At 34.1% G+C, this 26,273-nt stretch overlaps 1 protein-coding gene across 21 annotated transcripts in view; it reads right to left on the bottom strand.

Moving 5' to 3' along the window:
• ERC2 (ELKS/RAB6-interacting/CAST family member 2) overlaps positions 1–26,273 on the bottom strand; it is a 523,782-nt gene that overhangs the window by 54,017 nt on the left and 443,492 nt on the right. For 19 of the 21 annotated variants that reach the window (XR_010834045.1, XM_048047550.2, XM_048047548.2 and 16 more), the window contains one exon: positions 7,550–7,741. The exons of the other annotated variants lie outside the window; for them this stretch is intronic. Coding sequence is in view for 18 of the 19 variants with exons in the window: in XM_048047550.2 (XP_047903507.2) it covers positions 7,550–7,741 (192 nt within the window). In the remaining variant the exon portion in view is untranslated. The remainder of the gene's footprint in view (positions 1–7,549; positions 7,742–26,273) is intronic. 21 annotated transcript variants of the gene reach the window in all.

Below are 26,273 nucleotides of genomic sequence, written 5' to 3'. Positions count from 1 at the left end.
CACTTCAACCAGCTGAGCTTAAAAGGGTAGCTCCAGACCAAGTTTTTTAAAAAACTCTACACCAAAAAACTCTTTACTAGGTCTAATTACATAGGACATAACTAAAATATTCCAATCTTCCTTTTATAAACCAATAAAGCCATTGCCATTGCTTTCTATGAACAAAATGGAAACAGCACAAAACAAGTCAACAATAACCATTGAATCTCGTTGATAATACTGTTCTACCCTGCTGTTCTGACAAGGACAGATTAAACTGTTTTATGTTCTCTCACATCTTTTTCTATTTGATCTATAAAACCAAAAGAAAAATGAGAAACATTACTAAACTTAGATAAAGCAGTCTTTACCACCAATCCAGTTTAGGCATTTGATCTACACATAAAAAATCAATTAAAATAAAAGGTGGATTTTTGTCTCCCCTTTAAAATTAATTATTCCACCTCATCAAATTCAACAAAGGAGATTCTTATTGGTTTGTTAATTATGTCTCTGTAATGCATAATAAAATGTTCTTTATCTACTTTCCCTTTCTATTTTGAGGTTTAGTATGATCTTGCTTTGTAAATAGTAAAGTGTTATAGTTGTATCTGCCCTTCTCTTTTATAATTAAAGCTTACTTTATATTTCAACAAGATATTAGCTGCAAATGGATACAGACTTTACAGGAGTTGGTCTAACCCACTGGCCACCTACACAAGCTATAGTTTAAACCATAGACTCCAAAACATAACAGAGCTTGTCTTTTTTCATAAAAGCCTCGGCAGAACTGTGCCTTGAGATGCAACATTAAGTATCCCTCAGCACCTCAGACTGTACAATATATATGGAACAAGGTTGAGTAATATACAGATGACAGAGTCACACATTCATAACATTATAAAGCAGAAATGCCCAGTATTAATTGTATTCAGTTTAATACAATAATACAATTTTTTTTTACACCTCTCTTGATCGACCGTTTTTGAAAAGAATCGGATCTAGATCTGCTGCATATTTACACATGCAGTGAACTTAACATGCATGGATCAAATAAAAACCATGAATTTGCATTATAGTTTTGACTGGCAATAAAGATAAAATTAATGAAGTACTCTAGGTATGCCACATTACGCTACTTCCAAAAATTGGTTTGCTAAAGGAAATCTTCCTGAAGAAAATTCATTTGCATACTTTGGATTATGCCTCATTTTTTCTGCATCAATTTTTTACAGACCTATCTTTCAGATTATCCCTGCTTTTGTTTTGTTTGGTGTTTGTTTTTAAGCACAGTCACAAATGTATTTCCATTTCACGCTATTCCCAGTTAGGAATAAAATGACTGTACTTCCAAGAAAGAAAATTACAAGGGAATCTGTTCTGCATTTGTAGGCAGGAGTGAGGCATTTTGAATGGAGAAGAAGAATTAAATTAGCCCCAGACATGGAGGCTGAATACTAGCCATGTGTTTCTGAAGTGAGTATCTGCAAACCCTTTCCTTATTGTCTGAACTTTACACATATAAATACACCAATACAGGTATAATCCAGTAAAAAGTTTGCTGCCCTACAACAAGCAAAAGGATATCCAATTTTTTGGCAAAACACTTTTTTTCTCTCTTCCAAAGGGACCACTGGTCTTTGAATAAAATATTTTTACCTTCCCCCACAGCCACCAGTTCAGAATGAAAGCATATTCCATGTTTAAGATTCTATATTTACTTAGTTTAAATATTTATGGGTGAGATGTATATACAGTATTGAATAAAACAGAAACCAGATTCATTCCTTAATGAGTGAGAAAGAATAGACTTCATATGGGGCAAAAAGTAGCGCTAGAAATTGTCACTACTTCTTTAAAGTCAGCAACCACAAGAAAAGTTGTCTTCTCAACTACTGTAGAGAATAACAAAACCAAAAGAAAGTGTTATTAGTTTTTCTTCTATATTATCAGATTTTTATGATAAAGGTTTTTATGTTTAAAAATGTGTTTAAATTTATTCAGCTGTTCTCATAGCTTCATGTTTCACTGGGCTGCTACACCGCATTATGTTCCCATATGACTGGATTAAATCTATCTAACAGACAAGTTAAGTCATTAGTCTAGCATCTGAATACTTGTTCAGATCTTCATCAAGTATTGACAAGCTGCAAAATCATACTGACGTCCCGTTTTTTAAACAGGATATTGATAGTACTTGTCAGATCAACACTTTAAAAAACTACTCTTCTTCCAAAGATACTGATAAACTGAAAATGGTGTTAAACCCAGTTGTTGGGGGACTGGACAGCCCAAGGGAGTGGTAATGGGAAACAGAGACTTTAACCTTTAGGTCATTAATTTAAATTCAGCTCAGGATGATTGTGACCAACATTCTCATGCGATGAATGTTAGCCTGTGTAAAGAAATAGACACAATAAATATTGGTGGACACATTACCAAGGTAACCAATCCCTTTTGGTAATCTCAGAAGAATACCTACACACTGATAGGGCACAAAGCAATCCTGATTCCTGTAGTTTCATGGAATTCATCATCGACTGCATATTGCAAAACAACATGCCAACTACAATCAATTTACTTATAACAGGTTTTGGGTTAGAAGCACCTTCAGCAGTCATAACTATAGAGTTCACTTTCTTAAAATAAAGTATAAGGTGCCAAAATAGAGAGATACAAAACCATACAGAAAAATGCCATTAAGTTCATTGTTGCACTACTGCTAGACAGGTTTGGTTGACCTGTTAAAATGTGGAAAAACAGAGAAAAACCTGAGACAGCCAACAGGAATAACCATGGAAAAACAGATCTATATGGAGTCTTAGATTGAGATTTAGTTTAGAGTCCAGATTAATAAATGTTGCCTGGTATGAATATATAAAATAATGATTATTACAGGCATTTCTTCAGAGCCTGAGGCTTATGATTAAAGCTGTTCACGAATGTTCTTTGCTAGCCTATAAGAGATTTCAGAAAGGTCTTGTTAGTATTAGGGCAAATCCTTTCACGATTTCTACAAAAGCAGAGATACCCAACCTATCACAGACAATTGTCGAGTGGTAATGACAGTTGCCTTGGATGCATTAGATATTCAGCTGGGTTTAAGTCTCTATTCAGCTGGACTCAGAAAAGGAAATTGAACCAAAGTCACATGTCTTAAAGGATAATGCCCTAACTATTAGGCTCTGGGTATTGTAATGCAGATTTCTCTCAAGGTTTCTTGTTGAGCAGTTTCATTTTAAATAAATTAGTTATTGGCTATTTGGAATTAAAGCTTGTTTAAAGAAGTTTCTTTAACTACCCTTGATATGAGAGAGATTTTCAGGACTGATAAAGCAACAATTTCTATCAAAAACTCTGTTAAACAGAAAAATTTCCAATCAGCTTCACTACTGGCAAGAGCAAATGCAAATAAGTATCAGACATTTGTGAACACTCCCTTTTTTCTTTGTCACAAGACTAAAGAGGGGACAGTGAGACCAGGCCATGAAACATCTTTCTGTTCAAGACATCAAGCGATTTAAGGCTGGAGAATCATTGCTACTCACCAATGAACCTCTCACATAAAATGAGAGGAAAAAATATGCAAAGAAATGAAAAGCCTTTTCATTTAAAATTGATGAAGTGAAAACATTAACAGCATTCATATTAATTTTCTTGTGCTAAGCAATGATGCAGTTGATAATTTTCATACCTCAGAAGATAAGGCCTTTAATTTGAACTCTAACTAAAATGAGTCATCTTTACTGTGATTTCCTTTTACCCATCCTACCTGTAATCTTGAAAATATGCCATTCCCAAACTGCTAATCTTCATGTGACTTTAACAGCAAGTCTCTCTTTCATTTCTAGAGTTTAATTTACATTCAACTATTACCTTTTAGCTCTATCAAAATGCTTGTTTATCAAAACTTTTAATTATCTTAACTCCTTTATGCAGGGCTTCCCAAAATGCACCAATTCAAATCAACTGGTATTATGTGATATAGTTTATCCTTACATATAGAAACTTTATTCATCCGTGAAGACATCTACTCACCCCCAAAATTTACCACTCTATCAATTCACAGACTAAAAAACCAAAAATCCCTTCTGTTTCTAACAGTTTTCTCTGCGCTTCTACTTAATTTTCCTGTTTTCATTCAGTCCTCTCTCCTCTTGTTCTGTCATTACATGGGCTGTTAGTGTTTTTTTTAGCTATTCATCCCACATTCATAACAGTGATATGTGAATTCCACCTTTTACACACTGGCATCTCCTCTAGAGAGATCAGTCAACACTGTACTAAAGAAGCAGACTACATCAGTAGGTCCCCATGCACTATAAAATCATTAATATGATGTTAATTCATAATCTTTATCATTTTAACTTCCATTCACTGTGAAAGGGGAGATAGTTTGAAATTGTGTTATGCTGTAAATGGTAGCTCTTCTAAACACAGATTATGAGACAATGAATGTCCTGTCTTAGTCAGTGAACACCTTCTTCAGGATACAGATTATATCCTTCTTACTTGTGCTGAGTGCTATCCTACTATAAGAAAGGCTCCACTGCAATGAAAACAGACGCTAGTGGAGGCAGAAGATGAGTAGTCTTTAAAAGCAACAGCCTTCCATGAATACAAGTTTCCATTCTCACCACCAATGTACCATATTACAAAGCTGCAATAGTTCACAATAGTTCACAATGTAATGCACTTGGATACCAAACTAGGTGATGCATCTACTGCCAGAAAAGGAATGGGCAATGAATCACATTATTCCTCCAATGTTTTAAAAGGTAGAAACAATAATAAAAGAACTGCCAAGCAAATCCACGGTTCTAATTTTATACTGTCTGTAGCTCTTCAGACTAAAAATAATTCACAGATGTCATTTTTGCAATTAGCATTTCTATTAAAAAGAAAACCAGACTCATCCTAGTTGATTTTAGGCATTGACTTACTCACCAGAATAATTCCACAGAGGAAGATAAAGGCACTTGCATTAATAAGGATCTGCACTGCAAGCCATTTTAAAAATACACATCTTGAAAAAGATAAAATTATAACCTACGAATTAAGTCAGAAATTTTGACAAACATTTGTTTTATAAATGCAATGGTGTTAATTTAGTTGAATACTCCTGAGTTCAGATTAATACATGCTGCTCTGAAGAACTCCATCAAAAACATTACCACATTTTAAGTAATTTAATTTTTTTAAAGCTTCAAAACAGACTCTGCCTACTGTTCATAAATGTCAAAGCCTTTTTTAACCACAAATTCTTCCTATCATTTAATTATAAAAGCTTCTGTAAAGTTAACTTATGTTTGAAAAATAGATTCATAAAATTCCTCAGTTCTAGATTCAAAGGAGCTGTTAAATTAAAATAACAACAGTCCTAAAGATAAGGGAATTCAAAATGGGACAACAGCAGAATTCAGGCACCTCCAGCCATAATGGTAAATCTGAAGGCCCCTTTCTCAGCCTGGAGACATCTGCTCTCCAAAAACACTACAGTTTTCTGTGGTTAGACCAGAAAGAGGATCCGCACCTCTGTGCATGGCCAGAGCATTACCTACCTGAACAGGAGCAAACACCTCACTGCACAGCTTACACCTAACCCTGACTGGGATCTAGAAACAAAACCCATCCCCCTGTCTGGGTTAGGAGTTTGATCCAACAGATGTTCTCAGAGCCAGCCTAACGGTCACCAGCCAGGCAGGTTTCCTCCAGAATTCTTCAGGTGCTATTCCTTTCTAAAGTGGTACATGAGCAGCAGCCATTGGTAGCCTAGCAGCATGACTACTCAACCCAAAAGGAAAATCCCCAGGTTAATTCCTTCTTCAGTCCAAGACTGAAAGTAAGGTCTTTTAGCAGAATGTTCTAATCATTAGGCTACAGGCCACGTTAAATCCTGGGATGAGAGTAAGGATATATTAAAGCTCTCCTGTAGAAGCTGTATTATTGTACAGAAAAAAATTCAAGATTCATTAGGCCAGAGAGAGAACACAAGAGGGAGCAAGAGTCTGTAGCCTAGTGATTTGGGCACTCAGCTGGAAAAAAAGAGTCCTGGGTTCCTGGCCTTTGCTCCATAGAAGGCTCATGCAATTTATCTAACAGCGTTTCCATAATACAAGTCCTGCCTTGAATCCAGCTAAGTTTTCCCTCTTGATCCAAGCTTATAAATAACATTTTGGGTAACAGTAACATTTATCAGTTTGAATTTCTTTTTGAATGAAAGACATCAACATGTCTTTTATGTGCTTTTAATGCTAAATTGAAAATGAACAACATCAATAAAACTGAAACATGCCAAAAACCTAAAGCTTACTTGATATTAATTTTACTTCACACTTATATATATATAATAGAATAACTTAATTGAAAGCAGGTTGAAAATAATATAAAAATTCAAGTCCATTTATTTACCTGTGTCAATAATGCTGCTTTGAATTACTGGGTTGGAACTTATATTTTTCATCTCATCTTTCTCAGGATGTGGTAGTATTTGATTTTTAAGTTATAGCAATAGTAGTAGACCTCTAATATCTTAATTCTTCTCAGTTTCAGTTTCTGATTCTCACTTAATACTATTTTCATTTTCTGGTTCTCATTCCCTAGCACAACAGTGCAATGTCATGCAGGAGACTGCTTAAATCCAAGCAAGTTTACCCTGAAATTCCCACTCCAACAATTTCATGGACATATTTTTGTTTTTGCTAAACATTCTTTTTATAATAGCTTCATTTTGGGCCTAAGCCTACATAACTGTGTCCCTTTAAATAATATTCCATGCCTTGAAACATATTACAAAAACTGTTATGTCAAGGCAAGTTATGCAAGAGCTCTCTATGGTTTTAGCATATTTACTCTGTCACGCCATATGTGAGACTGCAGCCTCCACAACAAAACATTTACACACTGAAGTCATTATCTCTGTGAAGTCTGCAACTGGCATTTAAAACTTATTGATGGCCTGGGTATTGGTGGCTCAGTAGGCAGCACTCTTGCTGGAGGCCCAGGAGGTCAGAGGCTCACATTTTGCTCAAAGAACAAGTTGGACCTAGTCCAGGATTGTGTGTGGGCTGAGCTAGACTCCTAAAGGGGCAGTCCTTAGGACAGTAAGTGAAACTCTGTCTGTTTTGTGGATATCAAAGTCCTCTTGGAAATGGAAGAGGAAGAAAGAGCAAGTTTAACTCGTCTGAAGCAACGTAATGGCAATTAGCACACTCGCCGAGGACCTGAATATAATTGTTCATGCTAAATACAGAATGGTACAACTACAGTACACTGAACAGTTTTGACCAAGCCATTTTGGTCTGTGTGGTAAGCATATGTTCAAGAGACAAGTACAGACTGCCACACATGCTCAGTATTAGCTAACTTGCTAAGAGTAGAATGACTTTGGATTCAGCTTCACACCACAGAACTAAGAAAAATTCATGTATAATTTTTGTAAGTGAGGAGTTTAAACAAAAATGTTTTAATGCTGGTAACACTTCAGAGTATACTATATAATTACTGAAAAAAAACTTCAGCCAAAGTCAACACTAGCAACATATATAGAGAATATAAATGGAGATTCAACCTGCTCTGGTGTTAAATTTTGATACTTGAATATCCCAGACGTCTCCCTCCTCCTCTTCTTCTTTATAGACAGGTAAAGATGGATCTCTTGAAGGAACTGGGGATCACACTCTGGGCAAAGGTTGGACAGGTGATCAATGTACAGCATGAGATTTTTGCCGTGGCTATGTGCCTCCAACAGTGACTGGATCATCTGGTTTAGAAAAACAATTCAAAATTGTAATATTTTCTAAAGAACTTAAGTAGGGAAAAATAGTAAAAGGGAAAACAAATTATTTTCATAATACAAAATGTATCATAACTTCATCCTACAACGATGTAGCTCATTAACAAAAAATAATATATTTCTTATTTAACATTTAGTTCATTAACTTTTTAATTCCTTAGAAGTTAACCTTAAGAAAATTACAACCCATTTCCACTAGCAGAATGTGTTTAACAGTTTCCCATGAGATATTAAGTTGTTCTTGTAAGTTTTAGTTTCTTTTTTTTTTTGTGTCTAACACAACCACACAAAGTGCAAAGGCCAAGCCTGGCCCACTACTTAAACAGGCTTTGGAGCAAGTCATAGTTTATTAGTCAAGTGGGACTCTAATCTATAGTGCACTTCAGGTTGGTATTCACAGATGTTAATGTTTGTTAACAAAGATTCATCTTCTAACACTCCCTGCACTGTCATTAGATTGAAAGAGAATTTTCTAGATGACCGTTCAGAGTACCTGGAGTGAAAATTTTCTTCTAGCACTTATGAACATTGTCTTGTACATAGCTTTTTTTTTTTTTTTTCTCGCTGTCACAGAAAAGCAAATAATGCCATCATGCCCAAAAATATCCACTAGTAAAATGGACACTTAAGTTTAACTTTGGTGAAATCAACCTGTATTTAAGCAAGCGTCCACACATAGTAAAACAGATCACAAATTACAAGCATCATGACATCTTCAGGCTTTCATATAATTAATGTGCCAGCAATAAGCTTCTTAAAGAAAACAGGTTAACTGATTGTATTATTTCTAGTTTAGAAATAGAGGAACACATAGCACAAAACCAGTGCAAATTTGCAAATAATTATGAGTTCATGTTGTTGCTAAAATTTGAAAAGAAGCTATTTCAAGGAATGAAGGATGTCCTCTTAATCTGTGACAAAAAATTTGTTTTTTTTTTTTCTCTTCTCAGTAAGAAAGAAATTAGCTTTTTTTTTTTTTTTTTCCCAATAAAAATATCCTTGTGAATACATAAACACTCCTGGTAATCATGTAATTACCTTACCCAATCAGATTAAATTGCTGTCAGTTGAGTTCCCACTGTTGATTAACTTTCGTGTACTTTAAACTTAAATGAAGTCTTTGGAAGTCACTTAGTCATTTACAAAGGTGTCTCTATGATTCAAAAAAGTATAACAGCAATATATTATTTGCTATAATCATCATATACCCAAGGTCAAGGATAGATCACAGTGGGCCCCTTTTCTAAAATCCTAAAGAAATGAAGAATTAAACTGTGTTGCTTATTTTGGTGTTTCTTGCCATGACTTCTAAATGTAATAGTAACCTTTGACCCCCACACATTAAACACCATAATTATGTAATTAAAACTAATTATGCAATTTAACATACATATTTTTGTCCTACAACAGGCAGGTCAATTACCTCACTCATTGACCTTGGAAGCTTTCACAGTTTAAACAAAACAATGAGGCTTTCAATTAATTTTAAAGTACAAACAGAAAAGAAGCAGCAGAACCACAAAAGTCTTCAAGCTAATATTGCCTAGATGAATCACTTACAAATCATTTTGTATTACATAAAATAACCCCCCCTGCTAAAAACTCTTATCCTTCTTATACCTTTTGATCATTACAAATGTTAACACTTTTGTGAACAAATCATACACACATTACATGCCAAAAACAAGCAAGCTAAGAGTCCATGGATTACTTTTTTCTTTGTCCCACTCGTTTTCTTCAATATGGTTTCCTTTGTTTCCTCCTACATTTCTTTACTTCACTCCCATTTCACCTTCACTTTTAGAACTCTTTTTCTTTCCCCCTTTTTCTTTATCATCTTCTCTGTCCCACTGCTAGCTGTAAAACTTGTTTGTAGTTTATCAAACTGCTGCAACCCTTGTATTTTCCAATTTCTGCTTGCTTTTCTAACCCCATTCAAGAGATGGCATTTCAAGAGATGGTGTTTCTCATCAGGTCCTGGCACCAGTAGCTCCTGATGACGATAATCCAGCATACTGAGGGAAATCTGGACTGCAGAAAGCCACAGCTAAAACAAACATGGTACATGTTCTAAAAACTGTTCCAAATTTTCCAGTGCTGGAAATTTGGTACAAGTGAAAAACACTATATGAAATTATTGAAATGTATTTCACCTGGATAATGCCTTCATTTTCTTCATACACTCAGGTAAGCTACATGTACCGCACCATTTTTATTTTTATTTTTTTATTTTACAAGAGACTAATGCAATATTACATTTCGGACAAGGAACTTCTTTATTTTCATAGGGTAAATAATTCAACCATTTTTTTTCAACCACTTTTTTCAGTAAATCAAATCCCATTCACTAAAGAACAATTCTTAAAGCAAGTATATGCCTACGCGTTCTACCTTAAAAAGTATCACATTCTGCTACTCTGTTTATTCAATTGCTATCTTAGACACAAGTAACTCCACTGAAGTTAATAGGCTTTGCTGTGAAGTAAAGTGAGAGACAATGTATATATAGGTACACCATTCAAGTTTTAAATTTTTTTCTCTACATCTCTCTTCATGTGGCTATCAGAAAATAGCTACTGGCAAAATATCAAAGTCTATACAAATCTTAGCTGACTTCTTGAAAGTAACAGAAAAATATCTACAGTGCACTTTGTGTTCTGGTGTCATTTCTAACACCATTTTTGGAGTCCTTCAGGTTCTCTGCTTTAATTAGGCCTGACTTACAGAAGCAGCTCAAAAAGATATCAGTAAACCTTTGACATAATGGAAACAAGAAATGCTGAACTCTGAATGAGGAACAGGAAAGAAACAATTTAAGATGGTAGCAGGCCTTATTGCAACACTAAACCTCAAATTGGATCTGATTTATGTAAAGTAAACTAATATATTGAAATAGTGCCCCAACTTCTGGACAATAGTTTGAAAGAAAACAATACAGCGCATGTGTAGAAATTTTATCCTAGGGAGCGGAGAAGAGTATTCCTTATACTTTCTTTTAACAAAAAGATTCCTTATGTTTTGAATGAAATATTAAAATTCTAATTCATCTCACAGAGCATCCCAAACAGAGCAACAAAAGAATGTGTGAGTCCAAATAAGGTGCTACTGAAACACAGTGGATGAGAGGAATTGGGACGGAATCCTACAAGTGGCTAAACAGCAGCAGGAGATCAGCTTCACAAACAGCAGGATGCTATTCTTTCCAGCCGTGAGTGACATAATACAAGTGATTGAGATTTTAGCTGATAAATGTACGCATTAAATAAAGGCCTTGCTATAGAACTTTCAAACTCAACAATCATTTAGGTAAATCCTGTAGCCCCGATTTACACTGAAGAGCATTTTGTCTCATATGAACATGCCATGTTAGTCATGTAAAACAGAGTCCTTTATAACATAAAGGCAATAATTTTTGAGAGTCTAAATGTAGAAAACACAAGAGTATTTGCTTAAGGATTCAGCAAGTGAATAAAGCCAAAAACTTTTGGAGTTTTACATCTTTTACACATCTTTACCCTTTTTTTTTTACACTTTTTTTTTTTTTTAACAACTTTTACACATCTTTACACATCTTCAGTTCTGTCCTGAACAATTCTGTGCATATTAGGCTAAATATACATAAAAATATTAGCCGGAATATCTGAGATATCTATATCAGTACTGTTACTGAACTGTACTATTGAACAGTACTGTTACTGTTCAGTAATTGCTACTGATTGATCTGTTAATGATATGTCGTAACCCTACTAAGTGTAACCCCAGTAGTGTAACCCTACTGGTTATTCATAAGTTCTGTAATATGGCAGTACTATTAGAGAAACTTTAAGGTTCTGAAGGGCCCAGTTGCATTTGTAAAGAGACACTGAGATACCAAGATAAGGTGCACTTAATGAAAATAAAGGATTAATAGATCATTTTAGTTTCTAAATTTAATGGAATTTTATGAAATCAGGTTTCTTCTAAGCATCTATTTTCCACTCACACTAGTTCCCAGATCTCTCCTTCCCCCCCCCCCCCCCCGCCTTTTTTTAACCTCCCCAACTGCTAATTCTATTTGATACTCAGATTAATTGCAATATGTATGATGATAAGTAGCTGTTTTGAATTCACTTCTTCATAAGGGATGGTTTTATTTTTTCTGGAAACTCACAGAAATTTGGTTAAATCTCATTATTTATCCAGTTGACTCTTTTCATTCAGAAATTAGTTTAAGAGTTTGTGACACCTTTGAGAACATAAGCTATTATGATTAAGGAGGCAGGCCAACAAGAAGCGCAAAAGCATAGACTTCCCATTCCATGACCTGAGCAACCAAATAAGAACATCGTGACACCTGCAGGAGGCACCTGAAGATTATTTCCTGAGCCTTTCCTCAGCACATGACCAGAAGTTCACCTATGTGATCACAAAACAGGCATTTCCCATCACATGACTGAGTGAAGGAACATGACGGATGATGTCTGTATTTCGATAATTCAATGGACATGTGAATAGATTTATGATCATTTATTCTGGAAAGAGACCAGATTACAGACCAGGTAAAGTTCTTGCTAGCTTCAATCTATGGATCATGTCACAAGTTGGCCATCTGTGCTGTTAATATGTATGATTTCTGGAGATCTTCCATAAAACTGTATAATGAGGAATTTGAAATGATGTAGAGATAGCCACAGCATTCAGAAATTGTAGCTCTAGTCCCCTGTTCAACTGAAAAACAACAGGACAATGCTGTTTTGCTATTACCTGCAGTATTATATAGTTATTGAAATATGTAGTCATCTTGTTTTCATCACCACAGGGAGTGTGACTTATTTACGTGTACGGATGTATTGCACATTTATAGCATGTTTGGTACAGAGCAGAGCAGCTCTGTAAAAGATGATTAAGACATTATGCTGAACTAAAAATTGGATGCTTTGTGAATATCTGTGTTTTGGCCTTTCCCCAGAAGTCTTTCCCCCACAAACTGAGAGACAACAGCTGGAGGAGACTAACTCTGTACACAAGAGAATTTTTTCCTTTCCTTTTGAAGGTATTACTTGCATATTATTACATTTACATAAAGTATCCTTATTCTTTCCCATATATAGTAAATTGCACTTCAGTGTGTGGCTGTTGTATAGCCGTTTCCTCTCCCTCAATTACAAAATAGAATTATCCTCACTGTCATTCAAGCCATTCCCCCTCCCCACCCCCATCCCAATTACAAAGAATTGATGCGAATCTATTTTTGTCTGGTCTGTTTTATGCTGACAGGAATTAATTCTAAAGCCTACAACATTAAGACATACAAGTATGACATATGTTTTTGATCTACAAACAAGTTATCCAATTATTTTAGGTAAACTTTATGATCACAACCATCCTTACCAACTCTGATATGATAGGTTAGTTTCTTCTTAATGTCTTAAGACTCATATACATTGCTATGGGAAATATACTCTTGCATGTTCCTCATGTTTTACTTCCTGATCTTGAAATAATGTAATCAATGTGCACATTTTGTTTACACTTATTAGTAAAAAGACACTAAAAGCATGCTGGGAAATAATATTCCATGCCTTAGGACTCAAACAAGTTCTCTTTATAAATAGAGCTTGTGTAAATCATGGACAAAGTTGACAAATTTCATGGATTAGTCATGGTGAAAATATCAGATTTCATGGTTTATAACAGATTAAGAGGAAAATCATACTAGAATCTTGATTCTCCAAATTCTCCATGTTTTTGAAGAATAAAACAAAAAAGTGATAGTTCCCGACTCCATTCACTTGTTTACACTTGTACTGTGTCACATGTACAGTGTAGGTCTTTCTCATCAGCCAAGTGCACAGTAAAACCTTTGAAATCTATATTTAGCTACATTGGGCAAGACACACTAGAATCAAAACATTTGAGTTACTTCAATGCATTTTTCTATCAAGTTATCCTAATGTGAAAATGTTTTGTTACTTTGAAAGACTTTAACTAGAGGAAGAAGCAGATTTTGAATGAAAGTTGCTATTTTCACAATTATTTATATTTGGTGCATTTTATTAAAAATTGACAAATAATCTACTAAAGAAGTTCCACTTTAACAGAATATTTTGGTATTCTGGTAAAAATATAAAATTAATACCAGTGAAAAACAACATTTGGAGTAAAGAGAAACTATCGTTTTTCATGTAAAACCTCATGGCTTTTAGTCATTTGTGATGATGTCATTTAAAGTGAGGCCTTATTTAAAATAGAGGTTACATATAAGCATGTGATTCAAAGAGACTTGTTGACTATATAACTATTTGGCTTGATGCCTACATCTCTTCTAGTTAGTTGTATAGACCACTTGTCATCTTTGCATATGAAGACAGGCAATTTGTCAAACATTTGCTTTAATTCTTTTTCTTTGTCTTCCTTACAATATCCTTCATATACATCCTGGTCATCAATATCATATATCTGACTGGAGGATGGAAATTCATTTGTGTCTCTGTCTTATTTCCTTTGCATGCAATCCTCCTGGGTCTTATAGGATGTACTTAATAAGAACCACATTATTCTGCTAAAGGAAGTCCTTGAGCAGACTTTGAGAAGCAGTATGGCAAATTAGTTTCAGAACATGGAAGGTCAGGTTGGAAATAAAAGCTGCAGTTATCTGCTGTATTTTCTGCACTCTAGAAAATAACAAAAAGAGGTCTAACTTGTAAGATAGGATTTGTTTGATGTTTTTCCCTTAGAAAGCTGGAATAATTTATCCACAAACAACAGTGTCCTGGACATCAGCTGAAACAAATTAAAATTAGCTTTTAGTTAAATTCACATTTTGAATATATGAGCAATTGCAATTCTGTTCCAAGTGTATTTAAAAGCTTTTGTTTCCACAAACTCAGGTCATTATTTGTAACAAATTCTATACCATTTACATTTAAAAGTCTGAGTTTGCAACATAAATAGCCCTTTAGATGGTTGAAAATCCCAGCTTTATAGCTGTCCTTGCAACCTTAATTCTGCCCCCGGTGTCTATAAATTTATGGTTATTTCTAATGATCACACATTATATTTCACTCTAGGATCTCAGTGTCATTCTGTTCACAGGCTAAAGGCTTCTTACAGAGTGAAGCTGCCTTTCAATAATGCCAATGTTTTTAAAATGTTGCCTTTCTAACCATCTACCTGAAACTACATTTACTAATTGCTTCCTGGGCTTCTCTGTGCTGCTCATCACCACATCTAGATATCTCTAGAACACTAACAAACTGCTTTCTGCATCTCTGTGATATAAAAGAACATTATTATCTGTGTAGGAAAAGATGGTGCACAGACATTGGGCACAGTTTCAAAAGCCTTTGCTTGTCTCAGATGTCTTGGTCATTTGCTCTAAAGCATTTGGCTTACTTGTGTAAAGTTCTTAGTTTTTTATATTCCTTTCCATTTTTAAAATAGTTGTATAGATTTCAACAAGTTATCTTTGACACATCTCTATAAAATAAGATCATACATCCAATTTTCCTCATTTTTTAGATGTTAAAAAGTGACTTTTGCCTAGCACAGAGTACTAGTACTACTACCTAAAACTCAGAACCACTCTCAGTGCTTCAGCACTGTTTTTGTCCCTGATGACTTACTACAATAGCAGCAGTATTTTCATTGTTTTAAGGTACTGCAAATGTTCTGTACAGTGGAGACAGGTCACAACTGAAATGGAAGAAAAAAAAAAAACACACAAAAAACACCAGAGGTATGCACAATATCTGTATCTCGGTCTACACAATTTGTTAGCACATAAGAAAACCGCTGCAAGTTAATGGATACAGCTAAGTTGACCAATAACATTAGCGCTTGTCTCTCCACAGTCAATTGTCAAATTTACTATGCAAATCATTAATATATTTAATACAAAAGATAGTAAGCTCTGAACAGCCATGAGGTGTTACAGAAAATGTAGTAATTGGCTGTGTAAGTGAAGAACACTGTAAAATGTGCCCAAAAGTGCAACAAGATGAAAATGATACCAGCTACTTTAAATCTGTAACTTCCCAACTTCCGGAATTTGATTCACATTGTAATGCCCATTTAATGAAGCCATTCTGTTGACTTTCAACCTAAATTTGGTGGACTCCCAGACAAAAGTTACAGACAAGTTTAATGACGACTCATCAGGATCAGAAGCAAAGTCTGAGCTCTTATCAGTCACAGGTGAACTACTATTTTAAATACCATTTAAAATAAAACTGTGGTTACTGGTGATCGCTTCCAATTATAGTGTAGTACATTGAATGAAAAAGCTGCTAGCTTGTATACCTGAGTTAATGGAAGCCTTTTATTTTGTTTATTAAATCACATTGGAGCATAAGTTCACCAATTTTTCTCTGAACAAAATCTGAGTGCCCTCTCTGGAGTGGCTAAGGAATCTACAAATAATGAAAACAGGGCTTTTGATTTTTTAAACCTACCAGCTTTTCTCCCTGTTTTGAAATGGATCTGATCCAAAGCTCAGCTGTACTTATAAGGAGCCTTTTTATTGATTTCACAGTGAGGTGACACAACTTGGAGGAGTTTAAGCAATGCATATGGGCAGGTTAAAAATATCAGTTCTACTCTTTGTTTATACCATCTGGTTTTCAATCACACAGACCTCAATGCATTTCTCATTTTCTGTTCTATCATCAGTAAATTAAAATCAGCTACAAAACTTAATTAAATGTGTTTCTTTGTAGAAGCAATGTATGCATCATTAAGGCCCGAATAATAACCATACTCAAGTCTATCAAAAATTTTTTTTTTCCCTTTGGCAAGAGCAGATTAAAACTGAAATACCATTAAAACTCCAATATATTTTCCAGTAGTGAGCTTATGTGTTTTGTGTCTTTACTTCATTCTTCTTGGTGATGAAAAATGATTAAATTAGAACCAGTCAACAATTAGAATCTCAACAATTTGGGCTGTAAGTACTGCAAAATAGGTGTTTGATTTACTATTGAATCTGAAATGAGAAAAAAAAATACCTTTACAATTCTTTAGGAAAAATGGAATTCAAAGTTTGGACTAATTTAGGTCAAAACTTTGACATAATAATCTCTCTCCCACTTTCTCACGTACTGAAAGAAATAAGCAATCCACATTTGTAAAGTGTTTTAATGACCTCATATGAAAATTACAGAAATGCAAATCAAGTATAATTGTTGTTATTATGATGAAAATGTCTAGTTCTACTCACTACAGTCATTGCCTTAAGTAACACAGTGGGTAGCCTGTTATTACCAATGGAATAAACTTTTTCATCAAAAACTCTTTATAAAAATATTTCCCTGGAAATGTAACACAGCATGTAGCAAGACTACTACAATTTTCCATCAACTATGAGTGCATGCAGCATAGGTACTGTATTTAGATAATTGTACTTGAGCTTTTTGGCAATAGTTCCTCTTAAGGAAACCTACATTAACCTAAAATTTAGAGTCTGTTATCCCCAGGCCAGATTCATTGGAATTTTTAATATGGCACTGTCTATTCAACAGTTGTGTGTAAATTGCCAATAAACTGGCCAGAAAAGAGCTGAAGGGCTAATTGCCTTTTAACTCCACTGTGATGATAAAGTCACATAGAAAGAAAGGAAAAACTCCCACTGCTTTAACAAGTTTATCTGACTGCCGCTTTAACATTCTCTGTCTGCATGCACTTTAGTGCATTCACCAATAAAAGGATAAAAGCATTCAAAATCCTATACCCTCAGTAACTAAGAAAGTCCAGATTCAAAACGTCTGCTCTGCTGGAATCAGCCTATTAGATCAGCTAACTTTTTGTGTGGTACTTGATTTCAACTATACAGTATATAGCATGAAAAATTTGAAAAAGAAGAAGAAGAAGGAGCAGAAAATACTTCTCATAGATGAAGGATAAAACAGTGCTACTTAATTCAGTGGCCAAATTCCCATTAACTTTGACAGGGCAAGGATTGCATCTCAAAATAAAATGGAATACTGAAAAATACAGCATCATTTAATTGTTAAATGCTGGACGACCATACAATTTCAATTTTCAATTACTCTCAATTCTTTCAGCCACATTTTATATTCTTTTCTTCTACACTTTCCTCTTCAAAAATCCAGTTTTATAAATACATTTTTTATCTGATTGTGAAGATAGTTTATATCACGTATAAACTTGATAGTTTTACTAGAAGATCTAGAGATTTTCTCTGTTTTACTGCACTTTTAACATAGTGTTATTGAATATTAATGTATAGTCAAAGTGGGCATCAAATAATGACAGTTACAGAAGTCAATATTTCTAGACATGAGGCATATTTTCTTTGGCTAGGTGAGTGATAACCATTCTTGTTCTACTTGATTCCACAAAAGGAAATGGCTATTAAAAATACATTTAATGGAATGACTGAAAGGAAAAAACTAGTGGTCTCTTCATTTTTTTGGTAGTCCTGTATTTTCACTTTGACCAGAGAAAGAACACATTCAGCTCTGATACTGAATTGACCTGTTATGCTTTACAAAATAAAAGAAGTAGTATAGACATTGTGATTGCCAGCTGCAAACCACTGAATGTTGTTTTTCTATTAAAAATCTCTTCCATGTTTTTCTTATTGTAACCTGGAAAGAGTACAAAATCTGAAATCCAAAGGAATTTCTATAAAAAAGAATACTGTTCACACCAAAGGTTCCTCAAGTACTCACCAAAGCAAATGTTATATCATATTACAGTAAAATTTGAAAGCAGAAGATCAAACTAAAAATGAAGTGTCCTTCAAAACAGACTTATGTGCATCAGAGCCTATGCATTAATGTTTGTTTCCATACAGTTATGTGTTTCTCTTCTCCATCACTTCATAATTTGTTCCAGATTTTATTATTTCTTTCACATTTGAAGACACGTTGTTCCACATTCGGATGATGAAAGACTGAACTGGATGGAAATACATTGAAATATTTGAGAGAGAATGAAAACAAAAATCAAGTTAAATTTTCAATTTATAAGGTAGTAACAAAACTAAGGAAAACATAGTGCTCCATGAGACCCAAAATATTCACTTTCGCAGTACAAAATAAACATCTTTGCCATCCTTCCAAATGTAGAATGCCAATACTAGAGGGAAGTAATGAATTTATCCATAGCAACGCATCAATTTAAGGTTGTCACTGCAGCAGTTTAGGGTTATCCTTAAAGCTTTGTTACTAGATTTGATGGCAGAGTAAACTAAAAGATCAAGCTAATCTAGGATAAACTTCTTTTCCACAGTTCAAAGGCATTGGCCTTTCCGCAGGTTCAACAGCAGGTTTCTTTGAAGATGTGCCCCAAAGTTCATTAAAAAAATTTCACTGACTTGAACTGATTTCAACATTAAAAAGATAATGCAAGAACTTCATTGCCAGAAAGAACCTGACAGACTGACTTTGAAGCTTTTTTAGGTGGTATTAGATTATTCATCATTCTTCCACTAAAAGTGTTATTTATTTAAACATACCTTTATGTTTAAATACCTAAACATAACTTTATGTTCTTCTTTCTAGAAAATCCAAACTCAGCGTTAATGATGTTATCGCACTTGTTGAATGCCCTTAAGAATATTTCTAGGTTGTAGCAGACACAGTGAACTGTCAGTTATCACTTATGAAGCATTGTATCTGTGTGTAGAACTTTGCAAAGAAATATAATGGCAAGAATAACTGCAGCCTTTAACAAATGAAAATCTAGAAAGATTTACATCATCATTCAGATTAAGAGTACAACCTCATCTTAATAGTAGGTGCTCCATAGCCTGTGTCAACAGTAATTTGAAGAGGAAAACAATTTAAGATTTTCTCTGTTGGTACAACAATCTTGGGAATGTGACTTCCATTAATAATCTTCCTAAAAGGGGGGTTCTACATAGAGAACAGAACTACACATACTTCCAAGATTTGTTATAAAGTAGGTTGCAATGTATTATAAATATATACTTTTTAGTATGTAATGCTGCACTAGTGACATGAAAAAAAATAAAAAACACAAAAAGTTGACAGAAAATTTCCCAAATCAAGTGTAAATACATCAGCATCAGTTTTCAGAACCACCTTTCCAGAAACCCAAGCTATATTTCCCAGTTACTATAGATTTCTGACTTCACTTGAGTACCATGCTCACAAAATGAAATGCTTGAATTTCATGCAATTTCAACTTTACTCTAAATTCTACTTTACTAACTAGACCCTGTCAAATAAAAAACCAACCACGGGAGTCTGACAGCTATTATTTTGTACACACTGCTGATGAAAAGAATTTGCCTTCTTGGAAAATAAATGCTTATATTTATGTCTAAATTCCTGAATTAGGTCAATTAAATAGTTGTATTGGCTCAAAAAACTGTACAAAACAAGTCAAATATTCTAACAATACTCTGTTCCAACATTAAATTATTCTATATAACTTACATTCTCATAGAGGTACGTGGACCTTTATGAGGTCCTACACAGAAATCCTAAACAGAAAACTATCATATGGAGGTTTAATTAAGCACATCATCCTCATTTTTGATATATTCTTTGTTACTTTTTTCTCTTAAAAGCATGCAGTTGTCTCTATAAGCTTATTTTACTTTACCTTTTTTGAGTTCAAGCTTTTATCTTGTAGATGACCAAAAAAAAAAAAAAAAAAGTAATAATCACAGAACTACCTGCCAATGTTGACATATTTAGGCCCTGTAGTAGCTGTTGGGCTATGTAGCCCACTCAAGGGAATTCTATTTTATCAGAATAGTGGAACTTGTTACAAAATAATTATTAAAAAATGACAAGATGATTGATATGTATGCAGTTATACATACTGAAGATAAAATACTGAAATCACATTACAGGTTTTGTCACTGCAAATCTCCTGGGAGCAAGAAACTACCAAATACTTCACTGATTAAAAAGGTATAGAGAAGCTGATCCTTCTTTCTGTCACCTAGTTTAATGCTAACTGCTTAACATGATTAAAGCATACACATGCATCGACAATTATTATTTTTTTAAATTTACACAATGGCTTTCCAAAAATTTGTCTATTTGTGTACAATCTCCTTAATATGTGAATAGCACACACGCATAAAACTTTTATGGTATAGCAATATTACCAGCTTACAAGTTTGAACAAGCAAAACATAAAAGTTTCCACACCTTCAGAATTCTGGACTCTCCTCAGTTACTACCTCTAGGGATTTTCCTCAGCCAGCTCCAATTTCCCCTCCAGCTTCTGTATTCAATCATTCTCATCCCTTTACTCAGACCTGCACTGTGCCCTCCAAACCCACTCCTTCACAAGTTAGCAGTCCTAGCCTTCCTCCTTGTCTCCTGAACCACCAACCATTATTTCTCACCTGTCTGCACAGCTCTACCTTACTCCTGCAGCTGCTTTACCTTTTTTTTTTTTTTTTTCCCCTATTGAGATTTATTCTCAAACACTTTTCCTCCGGTCTCAAGGATCTTCATGAGTCTCTGGATTCCATTACTGCCCTCAAATCAACTTTTTGGGAAAATCCCCTCTGCGATGGCAGATGACACAGAAGAAACGGGAGAGACAACCTCTCAGCTGTAGCTCTGGACCTAGCACAAGAGAAGCAGTCCCAAATTGAAAATTTAAGTCATTAGTCCCAGACCTGATAATGCAGAGGAAATCCTAGTTGCTAAAACCTAATGGTCTAACACAAGGTGGGATTCTTCTAAAAGCCAATAAATTAAACAAATTTGAACAAACATTTATTTGGACAACAAAAAGTACATCCACAAAAAGTGCTATCCAACTGCTAAAATGCAGAACACCTCTTCAAGTAAAGGAAACAGTAAACCTTTTCAAAGACATTTCCACTCCACACTGTTTATTTTTTTAACCTCTATCCTCTGCCTTTTCTGCTAGCACATGGAAGCATTTGTGCAAAGTCTTGAGACAGATACCTTGCTTGGCAAGCGTCCCAAATCATTTCATAAAATTATCAACTAAATGAAAGGTCAGACAATCTTTAAAATGAGAAAGGATACTATGCAGGTCTGTAAATAGGGAATATATAATGCAGACAGATAAATCTATATTACTGTTTCATTGTAATAACCTATTTAATTTGTTTCACTTTGTTATCAGAGCCAGAAAGAGAATTTTGAAGTGCTGGAATTATAAAATAAAAAGATGCACAAGTTCTTTGTTGATAATTATTCAAGACAGCTGAAAAAAAAAGTATTAGAAAAGAAAAGCAAACATCAGAGGAAGTTAATTTATTACTGAAAAAGTTATTTCTGTCAAAAATAGTATGGTTATAATTTTTGACATTGATATGATATTGATATACTGACATATTGATCTATTACTATTGCTATATATTTGATATGTTGATATAAATGTTCATATATTGATATAATTCAGGGGGGTTCTTCTAAGGACCACCAAAAATCTCTAGCATGATGGGAATAAAATATTCTTGTATACACATTATATTTAATAGAAGGAAAAAAAAGTTTAAAAATTTTTAAAGCTATTTTACTGCCAGAGGGAATGCTGCTACTTAGATCTGATTAAATATATTTAAAGTTATTTTAATAATTAAATAAAACTGATAAATATATTTTACACTTAAATGTTTTTAAAATATTACTGTATCTGTGCATTCACTGAATATACATTCAGTCTGGCTGTTCTGTAGACTTTATTCACAGCTTATAAAATATCTTTCCTTAGCCTACCAACTGCTTCAGTTCTCAAATCACAATGCAAATCGTAATACGTTATACAAATAAGCCTATCCAGAAACTAGTAAATAGGATATGTAAATAATTCAAAATGAAGCTAGGATTGTAATTTGTCACAAAACAGGTCAATATAAATAAGTACAAAATAATTTGTGAACAGGTTGTAGCATCTCTATAGTTCAGCTTCTCAAAATAGAAATATTTCCTACTTACAAGTTATTTTGTGAACTTTAAATTTATTAGAAGAGTGTAGGTTACTAACATTAATTAACACCAGATACTAACTATGATTAAAGTTGCAATTAAAGGCCTCTCAGAGGAACGTAGAACATAAACTAAAAAGAATGGGCTTCTCGAACACTCATGTTTCAGTGAAGGTAAAGCTTGCTTTTATAATTTGAAGTGATGGTAATGGTTGAATATCAACTGATATTGATGGATTGGAGATCACACCTTCAAACCTAGCTGGATGAATTCCAGTTTTCATAGGTGTGATATCACTATCAGTATTGCTACCACAGGCAAATAATTGACAAGTGACATCACACACAAACTGTAAGATTTTGAGTCTATGGGCTGCCATGCGTTTAATACTACGGTGTACCATAAGAGCCCTTAAAGCATTTCCCTTTAGTTTTTTTCTTCTATTAACTATATTAGCAGTAATTCCTATTCTGCATATAGGAAATGCCTGCTTATACCAGTAATACCATGTCTAACTGTAAAATAAATAAATAAACAAAAGGAAACAATCCTACCTACACTCCATAAATCTATAAAGCTCTTAGGCATATAAAAGTGAGACCCTGAGATTCCTAGTTAATACCAGATAGATCTCTGCTAGAGTATTTTGTTTTCTTCTGCACGCATTCCACCAATAATTTGATTCAGGTTAATCCTGTCTAAAATTAAAATAAAGGTCACCTGCTATTAGTTAGTTTATTGAATGTGAATGCTTACTATAACAGGAGAAAAAACAAGTAAGTAGAATAAATGACAGCAGTCACAGCCATTTGAAATATAAAAGTCTTTGTCAGTTTTGGATAAAAGTAAAATATAAGTATTTTAAAATCATATTTATTTGCTGACAAAATGGTTGTCTGCAATGTATGTTGAACTCAGCAAGTTTATTGCCTGAATTTTTTAGGGCAAGAACCATTCATAACAATGCAAACAGGTTCATCTTCCCTAAGATCTTGCAAATGACTATTGTTTTGTTAAGATACTGTATTTACCTTCTATGGGAATGCTGTGAAAATGCTACCTTATTAAATTAATGCCTCACATAAAATTGTTGGTTCGCAAAGATGACAGTGAATGGAGGACCACCTTACTAGCATACATTTTCCCTTTAGTCCATTACTTTTTACATCAGAATTCCATTTTTTATATAGGCATAAGATATTTGTGCTTTATTTTTTTTTTAACCTCAATGCATAAAGTGAAATGACAAAAATTGTTTTGTTTTTTTCCTATTTCAAAGGTAATTATTCATTTTAATCTATTCATTTACATTTTAAGGTCAGAATAGAGTCTGAAACCCCAACAAAATCCAGGATACCTTGTCCAACTAAAATTCTGTATTATTTAAATACTTCAAAGGTGCATCTTTATTTCTACAAAAGTTACTTGTAAATAATAATAACTTAAAGAATTCCATAACTGTAGATATTAAGTTATGTTTAGAATTGTAAAGAACTTTCTCTTTTCCTCTTCAACGAACATGAGAACTGTATACATCTGAAAACATTTTATTTATTAAAATTTAGTCAATCCATTTTTTGTGCTACAAAGACACAGAAATGTACTGTTCAGTGGAGACGTCTAAAAATGAAAGGCAACAGAGTATAAACCAGAGTCAAATTCTTTCTCAGCATTAATTCCACCCTTTTTTCCCCTACCATGCATTCCTGCCCCTTCTAAAAAGTCCTTGAAGTTTAGCAGCTTGAAATCATATGCCTGTCTGTTAAGCTGTTAGGTATGTGGAAACAAAGTTTTTAGGAGACCCATAAAATCAAACAAGATCAGACTAAATTATCTGCTGCTGATCTGCACTGATACATTACTGCTAGTCACTAAGCCAGTCACTTTAGGTCCTGAAAAAACTGAAGGGGCAGTGAACCATGATATGCAACTCCATTGAAAGCTAGTTAAGCACATTATCAGACAGAAAAAGCATTTTAGACCCCCTTGGCTGTCAAGCTGGAAAATAGTAAGAGTGATAATTGCCTCTTTAGCACTAGTAAAGACCAAATGAAGTATTACAGCATGAAAGCTCTTTCATTAGGCAAAGTAATCACCTAGTGACTACAAATGTATTCAACTATTTTTTAACTCTGAGATAGAAATTATGCCACAAAATTGGTAAAGAGGCCTGCTTGGAGAAAAGAAGGCTGCAATTCACTTTCCCCACTGCAATGCCAGTGCATACAGCTTCACTTATATGCCAGGTATCTGAGATCAGATCAAAACATTGGTGTTGGGCTTCTCCTTCCTTTCCTTTTGTGAAGATGGTATCTGAGACATTGCTTTATTTATCTCCCATTATTGAGCTGCAGCTGAGCAACTATTTTTTTTCTGACTCCTTTGCTTTTTCTCCTATATCACACACATGGTCTGTTTTCTAAGGTTTATATCTTCAAGAAGGGACCAAAGCAATTATTTAAATGCAGTGTTTCCAAATCTTTACAGATCGCGTGCTTACTCTGAATAAAAGCATTTAAAGAAAGAAAAAAAAAAGCAGTATGAAAAGGGGTATCAAAAATAAATACTGAGTAAGTATTTGTGCATGAGCTTCCACAGGAAAGCCTTGATTTTGGAGGACACCAATGTACAAGTGGTGAGAAAGTTAAATCTTCCTTACTTTATGTGAAATTCTTAACACATTTCCAGATCCTTTGCTTTGTATAGCTTCCATCATGGATAAAGCCAGGAGAAAAAAACTGAAAAAGCCGAAGTCCCTCTATGACATTGTCCGTAATGAATCCTCAAATGATACCTTCAACAGATCCAGAATTTTTGGTTTATCTGGAACACACACAGCATCTTAAGCTAAAGATTCAGAATAACAGAGAATCCACCACAATTTTTTGATGTTTGTCTTCCTTGTTACAAATTTCTCACCTGTCTTGTGATTTATTTATTTATTTTCTGCAAAATATATGCTATAATTAGTTTCATCACTAGTTTCCAGTCATCCTAAATGGATGCCATAACTCATTCCAAGATCCAGATATTTATTTTCCATATCTACTTTCTCCTGAACTTTACCTCCCAGCATACTGTAACTATTTTGCTCTGAATGTTCTTGCCTAATTTTTCAGCTCATCACATACCATCATATATGTTGGTATGTGACATCATATGACATACCAAAAAATTAAAGATGGAAGCAAAAACATGTTTTAAAAAATGTATCCATATGCAGGTATGGGCCAAAAAATATTAGAATCTTGAAGTGATAAAAACTGACAAAGCAAATGATAAAAAATAGAATCTTCTAGATTACATAGCTCAGAACTACCAAAATGTTTCTGTTCTCTGCTTTTTGACCTATAAGCTTACCTGAGAAGAGACAAAAATAAGAGACAGAAGGAGACAAAAAAGAGACAGAAGAAATACAAAAATAATGATCTGGTTCGTGTCTTTTGTTTTAAATCACGAGTGGATAAAATTAGACAAAAGGGAACCTTCAAGAATTATTTCAAGTAAAAGAAAACCTTGACTTACTCCCTAATTTCCAGCTGCTGTATTTCAGATGACCAGGATAAACACAAGAAGAAACAACTTAAGAGAGAAAGAAAGGGGTG

This window comes from Anser cygnoides, chromosome 10 (genome assembly GCF_040182565.1).
Source record: "Anser cygnoides isolate HZ-2024a breed goose chromosome 10, Taihu_goose_T2T_genome, whole genome shotgun sequence".
Classification (NCBI taxonomy): domain Eukaryota; kingdom Metazoa; phylum Chordata; class Aves; order Anseriformes; family Anatidae; genus Anser; species Anser cygnoides.
This window is presented reverse-complemented; position numbering and strand designations above follow the sequence as displayed.